The sequence below is a fragment of the Rana temporaria genome, chromosome 8, assembly GCF_905171775.1.
Source record: "Rana temporaria chromosome 8, aRanTem1.1, whole genome shotgun sequence".
Lineage (NCBI taxonomy): Eukaryota > Metazoa > Chordata > Amphibia > Anura > Ranidae > Rana > Rana temporaria.
Window position 1 is genome coordinate 45,051,312 of NC_053496.1, and position 27,695 is coordinate 45,079,006.

A 27,695-nucleotide genomic window follows, 5' to 3' on the forward strand; every position below is an offset into this window, starting at 1 on the left:
GGCTCACGCCCACTTCCACTTACGACGAGTTACGAGTAAGCAACCCATCGTAGATTTGGAGGCAAGTGCTTTGCGAATCCAGTGCTTGCCTCTGTGCGCTGCGTCGGCGTAGCGTATATTAGATACGCTACGCCCGCATAAATATGCGCCGATGTATGTGAATCCGGGCCGTTGTGTTTACACTGACATCTCCCTGTTCTTCAGCTCTGTGACCCGAGTCCACGGGTCTCGCAGGCACAGTCACAGAGCTTGCGACAGGGCCGGCAAATTAAAGAGGACGTATATATATGCCCATTTGCCCAGCCATGCCATTCTGTCAACGTATAAGTGCGTGCGGTGGTCGGCAAGCGGTTAACCACTTCAGCCCCGGAAGGATTTGCCCCCTCCATGACCGGGCCATTTTTTGAGATACAGCATTGCGTCGCTTTAACTGACAATTGTGAGGTTGTGCGACTTGGTACTCAAACAAAATTGATGTACTTTTTTTTCCCCACAAATAGAGCTTTCTTTTTGTAGTATTTGATCACCTCGGTGACAATTTTGAAAAAATATATATATTTTTTGGTTTTTGCTATAATAAATATCCCCAAATCTTAGAAAAACCAAACAAATTTCTTCATCAGTTTAGGCATATATATATATATTTTTACATATTTTTAATATATAAGCGTATATTGATTGGTTTGCGTAAAAGTTATAACGTCTACAAAATAGGGGATTGATTTATGGCATTTTTATTATTTTATTATTTAGTTTTTCTTACTAGTAATGGCGGCAATCAGCGATTTTTATCGGGACTGCAGCATTGCGGCGGACAGATCGGACACTTTTGACACATTTTTAGGGCCATTGACATTTATACAGTGATCAGTGTTATAAAAATGCACTGATTACTGTGTAAATGTCACTGGTACTACCGCTCAATTGTCAGTTAAATGAACGCAGTGCCGTATCTCAAAAAATGGCCTGGTCATAAAATGAGGGAGGGGGGTGTAAATCCTCCCGGAGCTAAAGTGGTTAAATGCAGCAAAAATTACAGAGTACAAATATGCATGCAAGAAAAATGAAAACATTCCAGTAAATCTAGTGTACACCAGTGCAGTGCAGTATGCTGCGTTTTCCTGCACCAGAACGCACCGTAAACGTGTACAAACGCACCGCAAATGGACATGACTGTGTGCAAATGCAACTTAGAAAAAAAAATCTATTCAAAATATTTCTCAGTAATATATATATATATAAAATATTAGTGCTATATAAATCCTGTATATTACTAATAAACATTTATTCCAAAAACTGCAATGCAAACACCAATGCAGAGAAGCACATTGCAGTTTTTGGAATAAATGTTTATTAGTAATATACAGGATTGGTCTCCAACAAAATGGCTGCGCGCTGTTACAACGCACGTGTTTCCGGGACCGCCCCCAGCTTTCACTCTAGTGTCCAGAGACAGGGGATTGGTTGCTCTCAGAGGGGTGTGCAATGTATTACGTCATTACATGCGCAGTAGCAGCAAAGGATACCGCTCTTCACCGGGACATGTGGATATTATAGCATGGCTGATACGGATAATCTTATCACGTCTACACCGGGTGTGGTAGACAAGCCGGCCGTGTCCTTTAGCGCTGAGCTCCCACCTCGCCTGCTGCCCACCTTCTCGGAGGCCTGTAGGTGGGTGGACAGTCGTTATTCATGTCTGGTGGTAAACACACACCGGAGACACCTGCCCCTGTCCCCCCGGTACCTGAACAAGAAGAGGAGCGCCATACAGGAGCAGCTCAACGAAGAGCTTCTGAGATACAGCCCCCGGTGAGCATGTGACCCCCTGGAGGGAGGAGGGGGGTGTCAGGCTCTGTGTGACCCCCATAGAGGGAGGAGGGGGGGTGTTGGGCTCTGTGTGACCACCATGGGGGGAGGGTGTAAGACTCTGTGTGACCCCCTATAGTGGGAGGAGGGGGGTGTCAGGCTCTGTGTGACCCCCCTATAGTGGGAGGAGGGGGGTGTCAGGCTCTGTGTGACCCCCCTATAGTGGGAGGAGGGGGGTGTCAGGCTCTGTGTGACCCCCCTATGGAGGGGGTGTCAGGCTCTGTGTGACCCCCCTATGGAGGGGGTGTCAGGCTCTGTATGACCCCCATATAGAGGGAGGAGGGGGTGTCAGGCTCTGTGTGACCCCCCTATAGAGGGAGGAGGGGGTGTCAGGCTCTGTGTGACCCCCCTATGGAGGGGGTGTCAGGCTCTGTGTGACCCCCCTATGGAGGGGGTGTCAGGCTCTGTGTGACCCCCCTATGGAGGGGGTGTCAGGCTCTGTATGACCCCCTATAGAGGGAGGAGGGGGGTGTCAGGCTCTGTGTGACCCCCCTATGGAGGGGGTGTCAGGCTCTGTGTGACCCCCCTATGGAGGGGGTGTCAGGCTCTGTATGACCCCCTATAGAGGGAGGAGGGGGTGTCAGGCTCTGTGTGACCCCCCTATAGAGGGAGGAGGGGGTGTCAGGCTCTGTGTGACCCCCTATGGAGGGGGTGTCAGGCTCTGTGTGACCCCCCTATGGAGGGGGTGTCAGGCTCTGTGTGACCCCCCTATGGAGGGGGTGTCAGGCTCTGTGTGACCCCCCTATGGAGGGGGTGTCAGGCTCTGTGTGACCCCCCTATGGAGGGGGTGTCAGGCTCTGTGTGACCCCCCTATGGAGGGGGTGTCAGGCTCTGTGTGACCCCCCTATGGAGGGGGTGTCAGGCTCTGTGTGACCCCCCTATGGAGGGGGTGTCAGGCTCTGTGTGACCCCCCTATGGAGGGGGTGTCGGGCTCTGTGTGACCCCCTATAGAGGGAGGAGGGGGGCTGTCGGGCTCTGTGTGACCCCCTATAGCGGGAGGAGGGGGGTGTCGGGCTCTGTGTGACCCCCCTATAGCGGGAGGAGGGGGTGTCAGGCTCTGTGTGACAGCCTATAGAGGGAGGAGGGGGGGGCTCTGTGTGACAGCCTATAGAGGGAGGAGGGGGGGGGCTCTGTGTGACAGCCTATAGAGGGAGGAGGGGGGGCTCTGTGTGACAGCCTATAGAGGGAGGAGGGGGGCTCTGTGTGACAGCCTATAGAGGGAGGAGGGGGGGGGCTCTGTGTGACAGCCTATAGAGGGAGGAAGGGGGGCTCTGTGTGACAGCCTATAGAGGGAGGAAGGGGGGCTCTGTGTGACAGCCTATAGCGGGAGGAGGGGGTGTCAGGCTCTGTGTGACAGCCTATAGAGGGAGGAGGGGGGGGGCTCTGTGTGACAGCCTATAGAGGGAGGAGGGGGGGGGCTCTGTGTGACAGCCTATAGAGGGAGGAAGGGGGGCTCTGTGTGACAGCCTATAGAGGGAGGAGGGGGGCTCTGTGTGACAGCCTATAGAGGGAGGAAGGGGGGCTCTGTGTGACAGCCTATAGAGGGAGGAGGGGGGCTCTGTGTGACAGCCTATAGAGGGAGGAGGGGGGGGGGGCTCTGTGTGACAGCCTATAGAGGGGGGAGGGGTGGTGTCGGGCTCTGTGGGACCCTTTTGGGCTAAACAGTAAAGTTAGCCCATATTTTGTTTTTCGTCCAAACATTTTCATTACCTGTTTTTGTGTATTACATTATATTTAATGTAATACACAAAAACAGGTAATGAAAACCTTTGGACGAAAAAAAAATATGGGCTAACTTTACTGTTTAGTTATTTTTTATTTTATTTCTTAAAGTATATTTTTTTCCCAAAAAAATTGTGTTTGAAAGACCGCTGCACAAATACCGTGTAACATTAAATATTGCAGCAATCGCTATTTTATTTCCTAGGGTCTCTGCTAAAAAAATATATATAATGTTTGGGGGTTCCAAGTAATTTTCTAGCAGAAAATACAGGATTTTTACTTGTAAGCAACAAGTGTCAAAAAAGATTTAGCCTTTAAATGGTTAAACTGAGAATACACGGTGTTCAGTTCATTGATAAGTAGCAACATTGTATATCTTTTCTCAAAACTTGGCAGGCTGCCCAGGAGAGAGAAGTATTCTATGGCAATCTTCAGGCAACTTGCATTGACTTCTATTACAGAAGCTTTTTGCAAGTCGCGGTGCTGAAGTTTAAATCCGGCTTTTTTAAAGCACAAATCGGCCGATGTCAATTAATTAAATGCCAAATCGGTCACCTCCCCCAGTCAGTCCCCCTCCACACACTGTTAGAACACACCCAGGGAATACATTTAACCCCTTCCTCACCCCCATAGTGTTAACCCCTTCCCTGCCAGTCACATTTATACAGTAACTAGCTGAATACCCGGCGTTGCCCGGTCTTCCTATCTTAACCTTTTGGGGAGGAAAATCATAGTAATATAAATATACCCATCTTTTATATAAGGGTGTAGGTAAGGGTTAATTTAACTGTCACATATTTTTATTTGGCATATAAGTGATATGTGTACCAGGTATTATTGAAATACTGTATCTCCAGGCGTACAGAAGTTATGTGGGAACATACATTTCCCATTGATTGGCATGGGACTTGAAACAAAAACCCCGACCCTCACAAATGGGGGTAGTTAAGGGATAAATTAACTATCCTATAGTTTAAGTGGACATATAAGTAACATGTGACCAAGTGTTATCGAAATATCTACAGCCGTTTGGAAGTTATGCAGTAACATGTATTTCCCATAGAGTTGAATGGGACTTTAAAGGAAAACCCCGACCATGGCAAATGGGGGTGGGTAAGGGTTAAACCACCTATCCTATGTTTGTTGCTGACATATAAGTAACATGTGTGCCAAGTTTCATGTTAATATCTTTAGCCGTTTGGACGTGATGCTGGAACATACATACACACGTTGAGTTTTATATATATATATAGATTGGTGCATTTTTATAGCACTGATCGCTGTATAAATGTGAATGGTCCCAAAATTGTGTCAAAAGTGTCCGATATGCGTGCCGCAATATCGCAGGCCTGACAAAAAAAATCGCAGATCAGTGCCATTACTAGTAAAAAATACAAATTATTTTGTAGGCGCTATAACTTTTGCGCAAACCAATCAATATACGCTTATTGCGATTTTTTTTTTTTTTTTTTTTTTATATAGCGCAAAAAATAAAAACCGCAGAGGTTATCAAATACCACCAAAAGAAAGCTCTATTTGTGGGAAAAAAATGATAAAAATATAATTTGGGTACAGCATTGTATGACCGCGCAATTGTCATTCAAAATGTGTCAACGCTGAAAATTGGTCTGGGCAGGAAGGGGGTTTAAGTGACCAGTAATGAAGTGGTTAAAAACCCTCCTGTTTGATGTGCGCTTAACCACCATTGAGAGAAGAGATCATGTGGCACATCATGAAAGAGAGCTTCACTGAATTCCTGCAAATGTTGGATGCCAGAGTCTTGGGCTGACCATACACTGTTCGAATCTCGGGCTGGTTCATCATGAACCGGCTGAGATACAAACCATTTGTGGGCAGGCTGAATGTACCAAGTTTGCTGGTGCCCTCGACCAAACTGTCAAATAATCAAATTCATGGGTTTGAAAAAACATGTAAATAAAGGTCGTTATGATACTTTGTTGGAGTTGTTCACTTGTGGGTCCTGAGAACTGTAGTACTACCCGTTCTAATTCAGGACTGACTATTCTATTTATTTTTCTCTTAGATTGGAAGGTGTTCCAGTTGCATATGATAATATAAAAATAGTTGGAGAGCTTGCAGAAATACACGATGATGACGGATATATTCACCTAAATATTCAAGTCGACTTTGTCATCTTCCAGCCACAATGTGGAGAGAAACTTGTGGTAAGCGGCAACGCAATTTATGTCTCAACTTTCCACTAAGATTGTGTTTCTTTTTTCCTAAATCAGGGGTCTTATTGTTCCTCTATCATTTGCCCTCTATTCACTCCATCACTACTCCTCCAGCTAGTATGGCAAAGCTCTCCTTTACTGTGCATCTGTCATACAAAAGTCTTCAGATTTGCCATAACTGATTAAAAAAAAAAATGAAATCAATTATGGTAAAACCAAAGCACTTGACACCTCTCCTAGAATGAATGAAGGTAAAAAACCTTGTGCCTTTACAACCACTTTTAAATGCCACCATATGTAGCACTAAACTACCTTGGATCTCTCCTGCTCCTTCACCTCTCTATAGTTATAGGGCACCTGAATTTTCCCATCAACAGACATTAGTAAACGCTTCCTAGAGATGGACAAGAGTAGAACCCAGCACTTTATTTTAAAGCAGAACCATACTTGCCTTGGCTCCAGTGATGTGGGGTACTGGAGCTCCCGGTACTGGAGCTCCCTGTCTGGCCACTGACATTGCTTCTGAGTCTCCATTGCTGACCACTTTCTTTGGCCGGAATGATGTCACTCCCGTGCATGCCTGATAGTTGGCTAGATTCGGAATTGCCAGATTTGTACGGTGAGCGAAGCATGTCTCTTCTGTATAAATTTCTTGCCTGTTCACTTTTTTTACCTAAAGTTCCATTTTGAATAAAGACTGGCTGGAGCATAAGCAGATTACAACGATGCTCTTTCCCCAATTGGGCTTCCTTGTCCCTTTTTCAAATGAGGCACTTTCTTAGGCCTCTGTGATTGGCCCTTTACCTGACCTGTGGTCAGCCGAGTCCGAAGAACTTGGCGATCACATGACAGTCACGGGAGTATATCATATGACCGCCTCCCAGCAAACTACGCCCAATGCTGTAGCCATCATTCGGGTATAGCGTGTGCTGGAAGTGGTTAATGCTAGGATTTTTTTTTCCACTCTTTTAAAGCTGTAAAATGTCATTAGTTAAAAGGAACCCGTCTGTATTGTAGATATAGGGGGGAGAATTGCCTTTGCTGAATTGTTCCTAATGGTGTCTATTCTGGGGCTAATATTCTTATCCATCCTTCTACTCAGAGGTGTACCTAGAGCATTTGGCACCCAGGGCGGATCCTATATCTGGCCCCCCCCCCCCCCCCCACCATAAAATGTAAAAACACCCCACTGTGCTCCCTGCGTACCTCTGCATCCTTCAATATCTTTTTGTCACTTATGTGTACCCCCTCTCCACAACTGCACCTCTGGACCCCTTTACATTACATGGCACCCTGCACCTCTGGACCCCTTCACATTACACGGCACTCTGGACCCCTTTACATTACACGGCACCCTGCACCTCTGGACCCCTTTACATTACACGGCACCCTGCACCTCTGTGCGAGCCAGTCTGCACACCCAGGATCCCCTTCTCCCTGTGGTCGCGGCAGCGGATGTCACAGCCGAACCGAGCAGAGACTAGTTACCTCCCCCCATGTCTACACAGTGCTGTGCATGCAGGAGGAGGGGGAGGTGGCTACTCTCTGCTCAGCTGTGACATCCGCTGCCGCGACCACAGAGAAGGGGATCATTGGTCCGGGGTGTGCTGACTGTCTTGCACCAAAGCCACTATCTCAGGCTTTCCCTGTGTGTTCTGTGCCACTGCCTTGCCTCGCTGCGCTCTCTGCTTCAGTCGAGGGGGGGGGGGCACCGGCCTGACACACCCCCCCCCCAGTGTGTGGCCCCCGGGGTGACCCGCCCCCCACTTAGTACGCCACTGCTTCTACTTACTAAGGACTGGCAACAGTTGTGTGAAGAACTGGCGGCCTGATGGCTGTACACATTCTTGTTTTAGGGCAGTTCTTAACGTTTTTGTTGTCCTGAAATGTTCCCTTTTAAAGCAAACAAAATGGTATCGGGCATAAAAAAATTGAAAACCAAGTTAATTCGGCATGTTGGAGCTCTGCTATGAAACTACTACTTTCCCACAGAGGATTCCACAAACAAATTGCAAAGATGTTGAACATGGATGCACTTGGCATGTTTTCAGCTAATTTAAAGGAATTGTAAAAGGCAGAAAGTTTTTATCTTGATGCATTAAGATAAAAAAAAACTTGTGTGTAGCAGCCCCCCTAATTACCTACCTGAGCCCCTTCTCTCTAGTGATGCCCATGATCCCCCCTCAGCCATCCAGGACACTCCTGATTTGGGACAGAGCAGAGGTGCCATTGGCTCCCGTGGCTGCCAGTCCGCCAATCTCAGGGGAGAGAGGGGACGGGGCCATGTTGGGGCTCCATGTCTAAATGAATGCACAGAAGTCTGACTCTGCTTCGGTGACCCTGTAGCAAGCTGGTGGCTGAGGGGAACTCAGATAAAGGGTCTAAGAGCAGCAGAGAGGGACCCGAGAAGAGGAGGATCCTGACTGCTCTGTGCAAAACCAACTGCATAGAGGAGATAAGTATAACATGTTTGTTATTTAAAAAAAAAAAAAGAGCCTTTAGAGGTCTGTGTATTCTTCAGTAAAAAAAAAATGGAAAAATCTGCAATTTTGGTTCATTAATTTACGCCTCATGCGCGCAAATGCACACAGATCTGACCACTGACAACATTGTCACTCCAGGAACAAGCTTCCGCACATGCGTGACCATGTGCACAAAAATGCACAGGGAAAAAAAGTCTGAAAATGTAGATGCTCAAACAGGTGTATTGTGTGCAAGAAGCCTTGAGGTTTAATTGGGCCTTGGGTCACCTTTGTTATAAATTTGCATCTTGGTTATGTTTGTTTTTTGTTTTTAGGGTGTTGTCAATAATGTGGCCCCAAGTCATATTGGCTGTGTGGTTCATGGCTGCTTCAATGCCTCTATACCAAAGCCCTTTAAGATGCCTATTGAAGCGTGGCAGCATGTCGGAGTGAAGGTTGGAGATCACGTGGAGTTTGAAGTGTTCCGTTTAGATTCGGATGCTGTCGGTGTCTTCTGCATCCGTGGAAAGATGGACAAGACGTGAGTTATGTGTACCTGCTGCCAGTCTAGCCATCGTAACCAACTTTTAAAAACTGGAATACCATCAGCTTTTTGCTGTGATGTCTATCTTTAAATCTAGAGCCACACAAGCAATTGATGAATTGCTAAGCCGAGCATTTGTAAGGGTTTATTATCATTAAAGGCACACAAGGCTCAGTCCACTCGCCAAAGACAATTTCTGGACTTTTCAATCCACCTCTATTCACGAACATAACAGTTCTGACCTGGCAGTGATGAATCCTGCACAAACCTAAATATCACTATCTGGCCTGCTCTGCACCCTTCCTGATTTTAAAGCTGTCTACCTGTGGATTCTACATAGTAAACCTAGACGTTGTCCAGAGCCCTTTATAAATAAAAATCGATATATGTCCTGACTTTTTTTTTTTTTTTGTATAATGTGGTAGCATGGGCAGGTAACAAGCATTCTTTAGGGAGTCTATAGGACCCCCCAGTGTCTCTCCTGCCCTTTGCTGCAGCTAATAAAGCACAGATTGTCACTTTTAGAGAGAGCCCCTTAACAGTGATTGAGCAGAACTTTTATTGGAAAACCCCCCCCCCCCCTGTATAAAGCTCATGGTAAAGCATTGCTAGATTTTATTTACCGATTATTTATTTTGCTCCTGGCTGCTGCATAGAGGAGTGAGGGAGCAATGGGAAAGAGGAGTATGTGCCGCTAAGATGAATGGCCTTCAAGGAAAACTGCTGATTTGCTTTGCATAGGCAATGCACAGGTTCACTTCTAGTGTTTGTGTGGTGTGTGTGTTTTTTTTTTTTTTTTTTTTTTTTAATACATACGAGAGTTTTTTTAAAATTTTCCACATTTTATTTTATCTTTTTATAGTTGCTGTTGCTCTGCACCACCACATGCATATATAATACAATACAACCATACCAAAAAAAAAAATGTTTGAAAGGGGTTGAACACTTCTAAGCATTCTGAATATGTGAAAAGTTTTTAATACAAGAAATTGTTTTTTTTTAAATGAGTTGGTGTTGTAATGCAAGTTTTGTTCTCTTGGTTTTTTTACAGTATGGAAACTGATATTTTAGAACGGTTCAATGAGGCAACTAAGGAACAAACTGGTGAAGTTTCTTCTGACGAGGGAGCTGCAGAAGGTGGTGCTAACACTGAGCCGAATGTTATCCCTGAAGATACGCCAAAGAAGAAATCTAAGAAACGTGCCTTTCAGGAAACGCTTCTACATAATGTTCCTGGTACTCAAGAGGGTTCAGCTGAGAGCAACACAACTTTGGAGGAAATCCCAAAGAAAAAATCCAAAAAGAGAAAATATCAGGAACTAAATTCTCAGACTCACACTGCTGAGGTTGATGCCCCCATGGAGCATATTTCTGCCGAGAAAAGCTTATTGCTATCAGTTGACAGTATTTTTAAGAATGAACGCAAAAAGAAAAAACGTCACGATATCCTGCCTAGTGTTGACATTAATAACATAAAAGTTGAAGAATGTGGTCTATTGGGCCATGACATTGAAACTTTAGTTCCTTCTAGTGAAGAACAGCCTAGAAAGTCGAAGAAAAAGCAGCGCATCGATAATCCCGATCAAGGCCTCACTCAAGATTTGAAGAATGGAGTAATGGAAGGGCTGACCTTTACAGAGAGTAGACTGTCAGAGGACTCCAGGGCTGAAGATGTAACTATTCTGAAAAAGAAACACAAGAAAAAACACAAACTATCTTCTGTCATTGAGGACTCAACTCTAGAATCCACTAATGGTGGAACAGACATTGCATCACAGGAATCTCTGCTTGATGACCTCACAACCCAACAAGAGACCCCGAAGCGGAAGAAGCACAAAAGGAAACATCATGATAATGTGTAGGCTGCAAGTGATGATGCTTACCTTGCTGTGGACAGAATTTTTTTGCTTGCCGACAGCCAGGAGTTTGCAGAACCAAACGCCAAAAAGAAACGGAAAGAATCATTTTTTTCAGATTTTTAGAAATTATGTAAATTTTTTTATCTGCTTATTGAATATATATAATATATATTTTAATGCTGACTGAAGGATGTGTCAACGAATTAAAAACAATGCATATTCTTATGAACCTTTTTTTTTTTTTTATATATTTTAATATAAACTCTTATTTCAATATTTGTCATTTGTGTGCGAGAATCAAAGTCTGCATTATTTTTATTCCCCACCCCCCCACCCCCCCTCACTGTTTCTTACTCATTGTGCTTCAGCCACAGCACGTTTAGTGGGACATGTAATGTCCACACTGCTTTTCCGATGATAAAAAGCATTTTTTTATTATTCTGAAAGGTCGTTGATGGAATAGACTCTTTTGTTATTTGCTTATTCAGGCACTTCAAAGAGAACTAGTGATGTGCAGGAATGCATCGCAACCTCAAAATTCACTTTCCTGAATAATGTCCAAGATGGATGAATTCTGATTAGTTTCTGTGCTTTGGACCATCCTCTTTGCCTTGTTGAATGAGCCTGTTGGGGTCCAGACTCCTTTTTTGTGTTCATCCTGTAATCAAAGTGGCCATAGACAGACTTATTGCTGTGGCACCTTGGATAATGAATCTGGTGCTATTAAATGATCTTGCAGTGGACAAGTAAGCAGCTTCCCTTCAAGATAATTAAGGGATTAGCAGGCCTTTTAGGGGCTTAAAGCCTTTTACACATATTTTTTCCCTCTTTATTGTCTTTAAATGAGGGGAAAATGGCCCCCACCCAGCTCCATACCATCGCAGGGCAGAAGCGATGTCAAAACGTCACTTACGCCCATGGCTCTTAAAGAGACATTTTTTTTTAAACTTTTTTTTTATTTTTATTTATTGCATTTTAGTGAAAATATGAGATCTGAGGTCTCCGATCTCATATTTAACCACCGCCACATAGCAAAATGACGTCCGCAAAGTGGCTGTGTTATCCTGACCAGACGTCATATGACATGGTCGGGATAACAACCCGCTCCGCGCCCCTGGGGTCGCGTATCGCGGCGATCGTTGTTGCGGTGTCAGTCTGACACACCGCAACTTCGATCTAGGTAAAGAGTGACAGACTCTTTACCACGTGTCCAATCATGGCTGATCACGTTGTAAACAGAAAGAGCCGGTGATCGGCTTTTTCCTCACTCGCGTCTGACAGATGCGAGGAGAGCCGATCGGCTGCTCTCTGACAGGAAGGTCTGCGCTGATTGTTTATCAGCGCCTGCCCAGGACCACCAGATATGCCACCCTAGACCACCAGGGAAATACCAATCAGTGTCCAGGCAGCTGCTAATGAAAAATGCCTGCCAGTGATGCCCATCAGTGAAATCTTATCAGTGCTGCCTAGAAATGCCACCCATATGTACCCATCGGTGCTGCATATTGGTACTACCTCATCAGTGCCCGTCACTGAAGGCGAAAACGACATTTTGTAACAGAAACAAGGAAAAACTCCCTCCCCACAATGTCGGTCTTTATAAATTTGTTTAACAAAAAATAAAAAACCCAGTGGTGATCAAAAACAAACCAAAAGAAAGCGCCATTTGTTGCAAGAAAATAATACATTTAGTTTGGGTACAGCATTGCATGACCGTGCAATTGTCATTCAAAGTGTGACAGCACTGAAAATTGCCCTGGGCTGGAAGGGCGTTTTTTTCCCCAGTGCTCTTTACTACCATACCAAGCATAGGTGGAGGCGGGGACACACCCCTAGTCACCTGCCCTCTATCTACCTATCAGTATTTATATGCCTCTATTGAGGAGACTTTAAAAGTCTAGTTAGGACTGCAGAACGCAGAGAGCCTTGTCGATGGCTCTGCAGCTTAATCATGTACTTGCAAATGCGTGCAACCAATCCTCTGCTTCTAACATAGACAGTTGAATTTGGCTTGCTGTTTGGGTGGTAAGTGTGAGCCTGATTAAAAACGTTTACAACTTTATACTTACTGTTTGCTTAAAAATGCATTTCCTCTAAAGTCCCAAAATCTCCCCTCTTTTTTGTATCCAACAGGGATGGAGGCGTACGTTTTTCATATGCCTCATTTAAAGTCCCAATGCTAGTTTTCTTTATACCATACAGGGATGGAGATGCGTTTTATACCCTTATACATTTATGCGTTTTTTTCCCAGTGCTCTTTACTACCATACCAAGCATAGGTGGAGGCGGGGACACACCCCTAGTCACCTGCCCTCCTATCTACCCATCAGTATTTATATGCCTCTATTGAGGAGACTTTAAAAGTTTAGTTAGGACTGCAGAACGCAGAGAGCCTTGTTGATGGCTCTGCAGCTTAATCATGTACTTGCAAATGCGTGCAACCAATCCTCTGCTTTTAACATATACAATTAGGCGATTTAGCTGAGTTTGTACACGTGTTTTTTTGCACGACTTGTAGTACAGGAGCAGAGTTGTATGTTTTTGGCCCCATTGACTTAAATGGGGATGCCTGGAAAATGTGCCTTTTTAAATGCTTCCGGTAAAGACTATGGGGCCATAAACACAAAATTCTGCCCCAAAGAAGCTCATACACTTTGAGATTCATATGACAGGTGATAAGCAGTAGACAGTAGTAAAAATTTGTTTGTTTTCGTTTTTTTTTTTTTTTTCTCGGGTCATTCGTTATGATCAAAATTTGTTATTTAGAATAAGTTTGAAAATTTGAAATCCAAAAGTTTGGAAATTCAAAATCAGAAAATTTGGAAAGCCGAAAATTGGAAAATCCAAAAATAAGAACTATATTCAGAAAATTTGAAAAGCCAAAATAATAACTAATCAACTAATAATAACTATTAAATTATAGGTTTTGGAATTTCCTTTCAAATTTAGCTTGTTGGTGTACGTAACTAATACAAATTTATCAAAAGTTACAAATTATCCAAAAATAACGAATGCCGCATCTAAACAAATTGTAACAACTTTATAATACGTTTTTACTATTTGTTACGTTCCATTCGTTTATGTGCGGCATTCGTTATTTTGCATAATTCGCAACTTCGGATAAATTTGTATTCATTACATTAACTAACAGACAAATTTGAAAGGAAATTCCAATACCTATAACTAACTAATAATAACTATCACCATTTGAGATTTTCTTATCTTGAGGTTTTCAGATTTCTTATTTCCAGATATTCGCTCTTTAGAATTTTCTAAATTTTGTATTTCTTTCAAATTTTTGACTTTCCGAATTTTTTAATTTTCGATGTTCGTATTTCTGAATCTTCTTGAATTTTTGGATTTGATGAATTTTCGAAAAATTCTGAAAATGGATTTTCATTAATTTGAATATTTCCAAATGAACACATTTTTCGAATTTTGATGGAAAACTAATTCGGAACGAAACAAATTGCACATGTCTAATAAGCAACACAACACTTAGGAAAGTGAACTTTAAAAATTGATATGATTCTTCATCTGGGCATTGTTGCACTTTTGGGAATCGCGCATCAAAATCAGCTGTGAATGTGGGCATATGCTTTCAATCTAACCAACAAGCGGGCATGGAAGAGGAGAAGATGTGTGTACATTTTTAGATTGACCTATTGAGTTCTGATTCAGGCGAACAAAAACCTGGACACATGATTCAAGACCTGGACTGGTGGCAATCCTATCCCACACGAGTAATCGGGGAGTCCAGTAAGGATGCAACCTGTGGCATCCAGCTCTGGGCACACAGTGAGAGGAAATTATGTTGTTTCTCCCACCGCGTGATGTCAGAAACCAGAAGTGATGAAGATTTAGTCACTCCCGGTTTCAGCTCTTTGATTACCTGACCGCTATCAGCTAGGGAAGCAGCAGATCAGACCAATTTGTGTCTGAAAGAGGACCTCTCACGGCCCATGCTGTCACAAGGGATGTTCATCCCTTGTGATAGCGCAGATTTGTTTTTTAATTTTTACTATCAGGGTGACAAGCGGCTACATACAATCCAGTGAAAACAAGGAAATACAAACAAAAATGCAGCGCTGGGAAATGAATAGTGAAAAGACAGTGATGTCTATGTTGAACATACACAAGTGTGAACGAAAATAAGTGAGTCCATAAATATATACATTGATCATATGATTGAAAAATGATAATAAATGATATGGTGGAAACACTAGGTATAAAAGTCAATATCTGTGTAAATGTGAGTCCATAAAGGTAAACGTGGAATCAAGAGTGGAATAATCAATCAAAATTGCAGTGACAAGACACCCACGGTGATTCTAGTTGAAATGAGATAATGGTGATAACGCCCGCCACCAGGAGGGGAGGCTTACCAGATGCGATGGACCCAAGTGAGCTTATGCCCAAAGGGTCGGTAAGGCTTGTAAATGGTATAGATGAGATGATATACCGGAACACACCAAAACAAACGACCAGCAAATAACGGTGAAGTCTTCGCTTAGTAACGGGTGGAAGGGATAACCTCAGCTGGGAGATGGCTCATGAGAATTGAAGAGCTTGCCCAAGTTATGTGGAGGAAAACGAAAGGCACATAGCGTGATACCGTAAAAACGGGAACGTTTATTACCGGTTAAAAACACTTACAGTTTAGTAGATAAAAAAGGACATCAATGTTGTAAAGTGCATGGCAGCAGTAGAGTCCCGACGCGTTTCGCTACAACTAGCATCGTCCTCATCCCTTGTGATAGCAATAAAGTTGACCTCTTCATGCCGACCATACGCAAATTTTCTCCATAATGCATTATGGATTATGTTATATATACTCTATGACATGTATTATTGTATTACATTATAGGGTGGAGTATGTCTTTATTTTACACTGCAGGATGGTATGTTACCCATTTAAGACATCTAATTGTACACATTCAGTATATTATAATTCTTCGTTGAAAACACACCCTCTAATGGTTGTCGAGTATGTTTCGCATGTATATTTCTGTTTTCTGTATTTTTTTGTTTTTATTCCTTTAAAATGTCTGACACTCGACGAGTGGGTAAATGCTCTTTTCCGGACGTTTTCATACTATTACAAGCAGGTACCAATATACGCTATCCACATTTTAATACACTCGTATTTTTTACACTGGACGATATTAAGATATATCATTGTTCACATCTTTATGTCCACGAATACTGTTTTTGAGTTATACTTTACTTATACATCCATATGTTTTTTATGATCCAGCTTCATTCAATCTTAATATTTCTGTTTTTTCACACATTTTCACCTTGGTTCATTCAGGGTTAACATACTTATGACACGTCGGATTGTCTCCGACTGACTATTATCACCCATAGCATGAATACATTTTTCACTACTTTTTCTTATGTGGTCGTTTACACACGCACATCCACATGATATTTCTCATATGACTATATATCATGTTTTTTGGTTAGTCTATATTATTATCATTTTGTATATAGAAAACGTTGTTTGTTTTCTTGTTCAATCTAACACACTAGACTGATGAACATTCTTCATATTTTTACTACGGAGTTACTACCTTTTTTATACACGACTACACTTTTTTCTTTACACGTCATTTTTTCTTTCTCATATATTTGGATGTATTATGGGGGGTACTATCACAGTTTGATGTAGTCGCATGGACGACACTAGCTAACAATAGTGAACACCCCACATTATGTTTCATTCATTATTATCCAAATATGGGAGTGTTTTGTACACTTAAAAAAAGAAAACAAACTTTTTTCATGTATACACATGGGTGTTTCTCTGAAAGTGAGTTCTATTGTTGATATTGGGTTACATTTTATACACACATGTGAGGACACTTTACGATCGACCCTGGGTGTTTCCCTTACTAATTGGGCATTACCCGCGGTTGGTCAGTTCCTATCACATGTTTTAGCTGTTTTCATATATATTTAAAGTGTGTTCTCTTTTATTTTAGCCATGACTAAGCACTAATTGGAGTGTGAAACGCGTAGGTTTTTTTCCTTGAGTTCTGCTTGTTTTGTAGTGCATTTTTATCATTTTTTACAATAAAGACAACCTTATGGCTTTCCTGGAGTCCGGCTGTCCATCTCGTCTTTCCTCATATCAATTGCTTTGTGCATTGCCAGCACCCTTGATTTCCTGAGCTGTTGCTGATCTTCTCAACACACCCACCTGGAGCGGTTACTCCCTTCTCTTCATACACAAATATGCGTCCCTGCTTGATTGTGCTTTTTTCTGTCAGGCCGCATATTTCCCTTTGTGCTGGAAATGGCGCTCTTCCAGCACAGAGACTGGGGTCTCCCACATTCTAATGATCACTGTGCGAAACATCGAATTCCAGGTCACCTGATCGCTTTGATAGCCTCTAATTGGCTGTCGCAGTGATCAGTCACTGTGAAGCTTGTTTTTCTGTGAATGGATGAGAGACATATATTGTATCTTTTTCTGTTCTTTTCCCTTCCTTTCGTTCCCTTTCTTTTCTGTTAATACAATTTCCTATACTCATATACCCACTAATTGCAGCTCATTCTCTGTTACTTAACATCTTTTAGTACCGTCCAAATCCTCCCGTGTCCGCCCCTGTGGGGAACACCCTGTGGGGTGTCTCAAATTTGCCACATATAGCCCTCTTGGGCCTACTTTGGTAAGTCACATCTTTCTGCTATTTAAAGTCACTCCTTAAACTATATTACCTATAGCTTTGCTATAATGGAGTTAATTTTTGACATTGTATTCATGAAATTATATATTTTCTCAAATGTTATAGATAGACTCCTCTTGAAGAAACGGCAGTGGCCGCAAAACATGTCGAGGATACGTCACTATTCACATCACTATTTTGCCTCTTCCTATCTGTGGAGTTTGTAAATGTTTTTAATTTTGTGTGTCTTGTCACTTTCGTGACTTCCAAGTTTTGCACTTTTGTAATTATATTTTTTTGTAATAAATTGTTACTCTTTTTATAAATAAGTGTTTGTTTCTGGGTACCTTAACAGTCCTTCCACCACTGGTGATTTAGGGCCCTTTTAGGAGTAGTCCCTGATATATCTCCGTCTTCCTTCTTCAATTACTATAGCATGATGGTACCCACCCCTATCCTTGTTGAACTAACGAGACAATCCCTTTAAGGCTGGGTTCACACTACTACACTACTTTCATCCTACTTTGCTCTGCTACATCGGTCCTAAATTGGTCCTACATCCATCCTACTTTCATGAACAGGATACTACTTTGGTCCGACTTCAATGATATTCAATGGGTTGAAGTAGGATCAATGTAGGACCAAAAGTAGTACAGGGAGCATTTTCAAAGTCGGACGACTTGTGTAGGACCAGTTAAGACAGCTCTCATAGGAAAACATTGATTTTCACACGTCATGCTACATGAGGCTCCCAATGTAGGACCGTTTGTCGGACAAGTGTGAACCCAGCCTATCGCTACTTTGAAGAGGAATACCATTGTTATGGTAGCAGCTAGCTACCATAACCCCGGTATCCTCTTCAGACCCTCTTTCAGATAAAAGTGGTCTCTGAGGCGGATAGACCGCAAGATCACTTTTATTGGCGGCGGGAGAGGTCCTACCCTCCTGCTGCTCTCTGATGCCCTCCGCCGCTTACCGGAGCCATCAACAGCAGCGGAGGCGATCCAGTCCTGTCACTGCCTGGGTATGGAAACGAATGAGGGGAAGATGATCCCCACCCATCTCCATATCATTGCAGGGCGGAAGCAACATCAAAACGTCACTTTCACCCAAAGTTTTTAAAGCGACATTTTTTTATTTTTTATTATTGCATTTTAGTCTAAATATGAGATCTGAGGTCTTTTTTTTTTTTTTAAAGTGTATTTTGTGCGTGTACTCGAGAGAGGAGCTGGACTGCAGGAGTTGGGAGTAGGCAGGCCTCCCCCAGAGGCAATCTGCCACCTTTCTCCATGCCCCGGGTGGCAATGGTGGGTGCGTGAGGGGGTCCTCCCACACAGCCCACCCTACCTGCTCCGCTTTGAAGTCCAACGGGGCAGAGGGACTCCCTATAAGAGAGTGAGAGGATCTAGCCCGCTCAACCAGCCCCGTTAGTCCTTCGCCTCTCTTTTTAGAGACCGCGTGGTCAAAGTGCGTGCATGTTAACCCAATTTCGAGTGCGTGTAAGTGTGGTGTATTTTTGTGGGAGGGGGGGTGGGCGTACTAAGCGCAGGCTTACCTCGCATAGCACACCCACCGGGAGCCGGGCTGAGACCACCAAACTCAATTCACATGTAGCTGAGACCGGGATCCGAACCCCTAGCTGCAGAGGTGAATGGCTTGTCAGCGCAGTGCCAATCGATCCCCGATCTGAGGTCTTTTTGACCCCAGATCTCATATTTAAGAGGACCTGTCATGCTTTTTTCTATTACAAGGGATGTGTCAAAATAAAGTAAAATAAATAGCCAGTCCCGACAAGCTTGCGCGCAGAAGCGAACGCATACACTAGCAACGCCCGCATATGAGGTATCGCCGCGATCGTTACAACGTTCTCTAGGGTGTTAGAACCCCCAAACATTATATATTTTTTTTTCTATGTAATTTTCTAGCAAAAAAAAATGCTTTTAACTTGTAAACACCAAATCTCAGGAAGAGGCTTCGCAAATACTGTGTAAAAAAAAAAAAAGTTGCAACAGCTGCCATTTTATTCTCTAGAGCCTCTGTTTTTAAACAAAAAAATCTACAATATTGTTTGGGGATTCTGAGTAATTTTCTAGCAAAAAATATTGATTGTTACACGTAAACAAAAAGTGCCAGAAAAGGCCCGCTTGCCCAGTAGTTAAGCACCTTGTAGGAAATTTGCAAGGTTCTCTAGATATCTGTTTATTTAAGCAACCTTTTTTCTACAATAACCCTACAGTCAAGCAAGAAAGCAAATCAGTTTCATTCTATTGGAGTTCAGCTTTATTTGAGGGTTAAAGGGAATGTGTAGTTTATTTGATATAATTTGTTTCATTTTATTGGAGTTTTACTTTACATGTCAGGATCGGGCAAGGTCTGAAAGCAGCAGTCTCCCAGTGCCTTGGGATATGTAGAGCCGAATTCCTTGCGGCAGTAAAATCTCATAACCTTCATGTACGCCTAAGCACTCAGTCCATGCTTTTATTAAAAGTAATGTTGTCCATTTATATTTCAATCAAAGTGAGATATTGCTTCATACTATTTCTAAACTAAATTGCTGCTGAAATATATTCCTAAGGAGTAACCCTACTTGACTCTACATCTTTTGTATAATCAAATTTTGCGCAGGAAGCGGGTAATTGTGTTTGTAGGAGTTGTGGTCGTTTCTTTTACTGCTTGCATGTTGCCCATTCTAGGATTCTGTAAGCATGCAGCTTCTCTTATAAGAACCACTGAGGTCAATGCTTAAAGTGATATTAAAGCAATAACTAATAAATAAGAACTAAATAATAAAAAATAAACATGTTATACTTACCTGCTCTGTGCAGTGGTTTTTCACAGAGCAGCCCAGATTCTCCCCTTTTTGGCACTCTTGGCACCTCCACCCTGCCGAGTGCCCCCAGAACAAGCAGTTAGCAATAAGGGCACCCAAGCAGGCATGCCCCCAAGCCGATGCAATGGGGGCACCCAAGCAGGCATGCTCCTGAAGCAAAGCAATGGGGCACCCAAGTCGGCATGCTCCTGACCCAATGCAATTGGGCCACCCAAGCAGGCACGCGCCTGAACCGATGCAATGGGGACACCCAAGCAGGCATGCTCTTGACCCAATGCAATTGGGGTACCCAAGCAGGCACACTCCCGAGCCAAAGCTCTGTGTGTCCATTCACACGCAAAGCCGTTGCTCGGCACCACCCCCTCTCTCTCCTCATTGGCATACTGGCTGTAATTGACAACCAATGGCTCCCGCTGCTTTCTCAGCCAATGAGGAGGGAGAGACCCAGCAGAGCCGAGGCTCTCGCACACAGAGCTGAAGATAGGGCTTAAGTGTTAGGGGGGCTGCTGCACAGGGAAAGTTTTTACCTTCATGTAGATTAAAACTGAAATTTAGTTAAAAATTATTATTTCTCTATAGCTTTAGAGATCTAACTTACCTGTAATAAATTATGTCCCATGTCAAGCTGGATCCTGTACAAACCTTCTGTGAAGAGTGCCCAGTCCTCTTCCTGGCACTGGAAATTTAATAGGCTCAGGTCTCCAGGCTGAACTCAATAGAAAAAGTTCCCAGTGGGAAGTTTCCCCATTCTCCTCTCTCATTCATTGGGAAACACCTGATCTCAAACATGATCTGTGGATGGAGGAGAGGATCCTGTCATTCATGTGAGTCTCCCCTATTTAGATACAATATTGCATTTAGTGTAAGCAATGCACTGGCTTTTCCCAGTGGATTAGAGTGGAGGAGTGGGAAGGTCCCATTCAGGTACTTCTTCAGCCTTGACAAACAATTTATTACTCCAGCAGACATGAAAGTTCAGTGCCAAGAAGAGGACTGGGCAACCTACAAAAAAGATTTCTACACGATCCAGCAGCCTGCATGACATGGGGCAAGCTTCATTACAGGTAGGTTAGTTCACTAAAGCTGTAGGAAAAAATATATGGTCCTCTTTTGTGGCACTAAACTTCTGCAAAGGTAATAGGCTTGGGTCTCCATGCTGAACACAATAAGATAAGCTGATGATGGGGACCGGCCCCTTCCTGCTGTGTTCCTGTTCACAGGAGAGGACTAGGCAGAAACATGTTAGATATTTAAATACATGTTACTTTGACAGAGTTGAACAGCTCTGCCCAGGGGGCGGCCCCTCCAGACATAACCATCCTCTCTGCAGCATGCAACCTCAGATTCTTTCTGCCTAGTATTGAGAATTATTTTTCAATAAACCGTTTGTAAACAAAAAAAAAAGATGACAGGGGTGGGGTGGTAGGAAGCTGGCAGTGGGGGTACAGGGGGATGAAGATGACAGGGTGGTAGGAAGCTGGCAGAAGGGTACAGGGGGGATGAAGATGACAGGGTGGGGTGGTAGGAAGCTTTTGCCATCGGGAATCCCGGTCGTGTGTACAGGGCATAAGGGGGAGCTTTACATTTTAAAAAAATATATACAGTAAAACCTTGGTTTGAGAGTAACTTGATTTGAGAGCATTTTGCAAGACAAGCAAAATGTTTTAATACATTTTGCCTTGATATACAAGCGATGTCTTGATATAAGAGTAGCGTCATGTCACAAGTGATTATAAAAGAGAAGAGAGGAGCCTCTAAGTGTAGCAATATGATTACATTTAATGAAGGTACAACATTTAGCAACTTATTGCTACACTTAGAGGTACCTCTCTTCTCTTTTATACCCTGCAAAAAAAAATGATTTGATAGACAAGTGCTTTGGATTACAAGCATGTTTCTGGAACGAATTATGCTTGCAAACCAAGGTTTTACTGGTATATGTTTTTTATTATTTACCCTGTCCCTTTAATTTTTTTTTTTTTATCACTTTTATTTCTAGTACAAGAAATGAAAAAATTCCTTGTAATAAGAAAAAGTCATGACACGTCCTCTTTATGGAGACATCTGGGGTCAATAAGAATAAGTCTACGCTGGAAAGTTTGAGATCAAAAAATAACTAAAAAATAACACATAGATTAGGGGGAAACACCTCAGTGTTTACATCTGCCAGATCCAGAAGCAACCTCATGGGCCTCCCAGGGTCATAGAGATCCAGTTCACGGCCAACCCTTTTGGAAATCGCTGCCACCGCCAGATCTGATCTCCAGCTTCTTGATCACGCAGGAGGGCCCGGAGAGGCACTGGCTGGTAGCGGGAGGGGAGAGACGTCCCTTCCTGCTGCCTATAAAAGCCATTCAGTGGCAGAACCTGCCACTAGAATGGCTTTTACTAGTGAGGGATTTGCCAGCTGAAAACAAAGATATCTGAATGATGCCCGTAGCTGCAGGTATCATCCAGATATCATCACTTCAACCTAGGGGCATCATATGAGGTCCTTTGGGCGAGAAGTGATTAAATTGTGTGAAACCAATCTTATGAGAGGCTGCTCTGTATCCTACATTCATTCATTTAGTAAACCTTTGAGAAGAGACCTCTTGTATATGTAGTGAGGTCCTGGGTCTAATGAGAACCTCCAGAGTTAGGGACAGCTGGCATCCTTCTGTGTAGAGTGGGTTACATACAAGGCATGGTGGGTGTAATGTGGGTGGATGTAATGCAAGGTAGATTCATGGGCACCAGACACTTCTTGAATGCAAAGACATTTATTTTTCTCTTGAACAGAACTGGAGGAGAGAGGGTTTAGGGCCAGGACTCCCTTTATATATGCAATGCTAATTTAGCAGACTCCGAGACTTCTATAGATAGCCAGCCATGCAGGGAAAGGCACCCGGCCGGGCACCACATCTGCATATGTAGGCTCACTGTCTCCTATGGCACAGTCTTATAACAGTTTCTAACACAAGTTGTAAAGGGAGTAAAGAAGTTTGTTACTTTCACTCCCTGTAGATCTTCACTCCACTGAGCTCCCAGCCTCTCTCACTAGACTGATCCACTGCCACTGGATCTCCTGAGCGCCTCAAATCTTCACTCTCAGTATCTACCTCAAGCGTCACCCCTGCTTCTTTGCTGGGTCCCCAGCTTGGCACTCCAGATACTTCTCAAGCACCACCCCACTGGCCTGCTTAATCCCTAGCTTGGCGCACAAAACTGCTCTGCAAGCGTCACCTCCGCTGGCTGGGTCCCCGGCTTGACACCTGCTGAAGCTTCCTGATTCTTCGCCATCCCCGGTTGGTGAGAATATTGCTCTGGTACTTGCTTCAGTTACTCACTGTGGTCCCTGGTAATAAGGCAGATGGTCCCTTAGTGGCGACAGCTTCCCTTCTACCTCCGACCGCTGACAGGTTCTCCGGTCAGCAGAACCGTCACTTCTGGTTGGACTGCAAGCCGCAGTCCCAACCCTACGCTGCTCTCGCTTCTGGATAGACCCTCAGACAGCTTAGCAGCCAGATTTCCCCAGGATAGGCCTCAGGCTCTGGCCTAGCAGCCTGGTTAGCACAACACTCGTCCACCCAGACAGCCGTCCAGGTGGTGCAGAAGTCCGATCACCTGACTCCACCCAAATATATAGGTTTTCCCAGCAGGCCAAGGGATTCAAGAAAACCCCTGCTCATTGGCTGAGATACCTCATATACTCCTAATCTGTCCTTTCAATGCCCTTGTCTTATCTAATGCCACCAGGTACCCGGCCACCTAGCAGCAGAGAGAGAAGTGCAGCAATTCCAGACTTAGGTTGAAATCAATTGATCCATAGCAATAAGCCAAGGCAACTATTCCTGGCAAATAAATTTAAGAGCAACTCTGCCTAAAAATAAGGGTGCTACATCTGGACTGATCCTTCCTCTAACCCACATGGGGACATCCTTATGCATTGGGTTCACAGTGGGGTTCATTGCCAGGTAAGCCTAGGGCAGTTACCAGAGGACTCAGAGGAGAACTATGTTGGCCAGGTTGGATTGGCAGGTGTTCCCTAAGTGATCTGTTTTGGGATCCATGTGCCCATTAGGAGAACCACCTGAGGGCCAGGCAGGGATAGGTAAAGAGTAGAAGCACTCTAACTTTACAAATCACATCTACCTATTTTAAATAGCTTGGCTGGAAGAAGATACTGTATATCCCTGGACCAGCGTTCTCTAGTTTGCTCAAGCGACAGGTTCACTTAAAGCACCATTACTCTTAGAAGCATTATGGTATGCAGACCCACGTGCCCCCATTTTCCCGAGTCCGATCAAATGATGTGTTCTCTTTCTGTCTATGCTTGAGAGGCTGCCAACCTTCAGTGATCTACTGTCGTAGAAAAGTTCACTTAAAAGGCTCTTTCTGTGTTGGCCAAGAGCGTTCATGTCTCGTTATGGTGAGCCGTACAATCTGCTGTCAAAGATTCCCTCTCTATTAGGGCAATGTTTGAGTTGAATTAATGACCACCGCAGCTTGGCGACGCCTCTGTCCGTCAGACGTGCCACCTACTATTAAGGCTGAGCGCAATTAGACTAAGTGATATCATATGGGATGCATAAAGTGCCATCATTGTTCCAAAAAAGAAGTCAGTATCGGAATGAGCAAGAAAATAGACACAGGAGCTTTGTCGTAACCCAAATTCACCTTCTTAGCTCATCTACCAGTAAAAAAAATCTGTGTTTTCCTGATTATTGATTATAATTAATTACATTTTTTTTAACCTCTAAGTCTCATCCACTTTTTGAGTTTTCCAACTTGCCTAGATGTCCTGTGGGTAATCAGATCTATATGGAAAGCAGCCATACGAGTAGAGAAATAAGTTATTACTCAAACCTGGAAAATATTGCAACTGCCAGTTACGCACAGTGCTGCTCACTACATCTTCAGTACATGCAAGGAGGCTTGGATTAGATAAAAGTAGTTCTGGCTGCTATTTTGTTGTTTAGTTAGTACTTTAGTTGTGCTCACTGTAATCAAGCTGAATTGATTTGTCTGGTCTGTTCAGTGTTTCAATTGTTGCAGGTTTTGATTGCTCTCTCTGCTTTCTAAAGAACTGCGGATCGCTCTAGAACAGTAGTGTCAAACGCCATTTCATCATGGGTTGCATCAGCATTATGGCTGCCCTCAAAAGGCTGGTTTTATCTGTAACACTAGATGTGCAGAGTACCCCACCACCCTTACATCAGATGTCAAGAGCCCCCCCAATTACTGGGAAAAAGAACCTTGGTGAATGTATTTTTTAATCCAAGAAAAATAAACCTTTATTGGTTATATACAGCTCAAAAAAACATAGCTAGCCAAATAAACTGTACATTACACAAAAATAAACCTGATTCCTGCAAACAGCGCCCACCAAATGTATACATCAAAAAGCAGTCAACACAAACACGAGACAACTGACCTGTTAACGCCACACCCATATGGAGTTCAAATTAGACAATCAGCCCACATTAAGGCCCAGAAGTCTTACAATGGTCAGATCCACTGGGGCAAGCCCAGGTACATCCAACCATGGATCCCAAAGTTTCTCATATTTGCGTGAACACCCCCTATGCTGGTAAATAAGCTTTTCCATTCGAATGATGTTTTCCCCAGCAACCACCCACTTTTTACCCGTAGGAGGAATCTCTGATTTTCAGTGTAGCATTATCATTTTACGAGCTCTAAATAAGGTCCTAGTAATAGCCTATTTAGTATGATTTTCCCCACCTCCATAATTGATGGATCAAATCACTGTGGTCTCGCCTACACCTAGTGCACATTGGTGTAGGCAGAAATTCCATAATGTGTAATCTATGAGGGGTATAGTACACCCTCAAAAGAATGTAGAGTTGCATCAATCTCTGGGTTATATTCAAGGAGCAAGTGCCTGGGCAATATCCTAGAGGCTCCTTCAGGGGTAACGCTACATTTACAAATTGTTGTAGATTTATATATTTTCTCTCTTGGGGGTTGTGGGCTCCCACTGATACCACTGATCGTTTTAAGGTATCTGTGAAGGGGGTAATTCTTCCAACTGATCACAAGTGTAAGGAGCATTCTTCCCACTGACCATCACACTAATGTATCACGAGTTGTAGATATTGGGGCTCATTTACTAAAACTGAAGAGTGCAAAATCTGGTGCAGCTCTGCATAGAAACCAATCAGCTTCCAAGTTGTATTGCGAAAGCCTAATTGAACAAACTGAAGTTAGAAGCTGATTGGCTACCATACCATGCTGCACCAGATTCAGAGTGTACCGTTTTTAGTAAATAAACCCCCTAGTCATTTTTTAGCAGGGGTTCCCTAAGACCTCAAAGTTATTTCAAGGGTTCCTGAGTGTTGAGAAGGTTGATTTACACAGGCATCACTTCTGCAGTAGAGACCAGAACCCTGCCTTTAAACTGGCAGGTAGTCCTGGTGACTTTTCCAGGTCTTGACCTGCACTGGAGAAGGGTGGAGAGAGCACTGAGGCAACAAGGAATGCCCAAGGTATTTAGATAATATTTTGGGGGGCTTATCTCATACACTGAGGATCTTCAACGCGCCCCCAGAACACTTAGTTCTCCCCTACTTCACAACCATGGGCATGCGCACCGGGTATGGTGGTTGTGCCTAATCACCACATGCGCATTAACATTATTGATTCTTTGTTTACGCTGGGTAAGCAATGTGCCCTTTCTTGTTTTTGCACACATTTCCATCTCCGTGCTTGACTGTAGGGATGGTGTTATTAGGGTCATAGTCAGCATTTTTCTTCCTCCAAACACAGCGAATTGCCCTCCTCAAGAAGGCACATGTACAGTCATATATACACAAAAAAGATGCACAAAAACCTAAAACTTAATTAGTGATCAAACAAACATAAAACATTATCAAGTGAATAAGATAATCAAATTATTGATTAATAAAGGTGCAAATTAAGGTGGCAAAACATGATATACTAAAAACAAAAAATAATTGATTGATTACATTTTAGGTAAAGTCCCCCCAAAAAACATAAAAAATGTAAGAGGTAAAACAAGGATAAAACTAGAGCACAAAAAGATTAGATAAGAGTCCCAAAAAAACGCAGAACTGAATTTAAATCAACACAGGTGATCATAGGGGCCCCTTCTCATTATCGTTTTCCACAATCTGCGATGGTGACGAGTCAGATGCTTAAAAACCAAGCAAGAAAGTGGGCAAAACAGCCGGATGGCCTCTTACCAAATGTGATGGACTCCAAATTATAAGAGTCAGGCTCACCTAGTATCAATAAAGGTCAGCTGCAGACTTCCATCCGTCCACTTCAAAAGCGGCTAGTCAGTCACCTCCATTTAGATTTAACAGGATGGATAAACCACTTCCTGGATGCTTCGCTCAATACTCCATCAGCAGAATTTAAGATGTTTAAAAAACAGAAGAGAGGATTTTCATAAATCATTGGTGTTTTACGCCAAAAAAATATTCTCAGGCACAAAGAAGGAAAAAGCATACAAACACACAGCTACAAGCTTTCAGGCTTCCGGCTGGTGCGTTGGTGACATCACAAGAATCTCTCC

At 43.3% G+C, this 27,695-nt stretch overlaps 1 protein-coding gene across 1 annotated transcript; it reads left to right on the plus strand.

Moving 5' to 3' along the window:
• Positions 1 to 1,443: 1,443 nt before the first annotated feature.
• On the plus strand, positions 1,444 to 10,880 carry POLR1F (RNA polymerase I subunit F). Its single transcript, XM_040361657.1, has 4 exons — positions 1,444 to 1,812; positions 5,636 to 5,777; positions 8,584 to 8,789; positions 9,844 to 10,880. The coding sequence occupies exons 1-4, from the start codon at positions 1,559 to 1,561 to the stop codon at positions 10,652 to 10,654; spliced, it is 1,413 nt and encodes a 470-aa protein (XP_040217591.1). The 5' UTR covers positions 1,444 to 1,558; the 3' UTR covers positions 10,655 to 10,880.
• Positions 10,881 to 27,695: the final 16,815 nt, after the last annotated feature.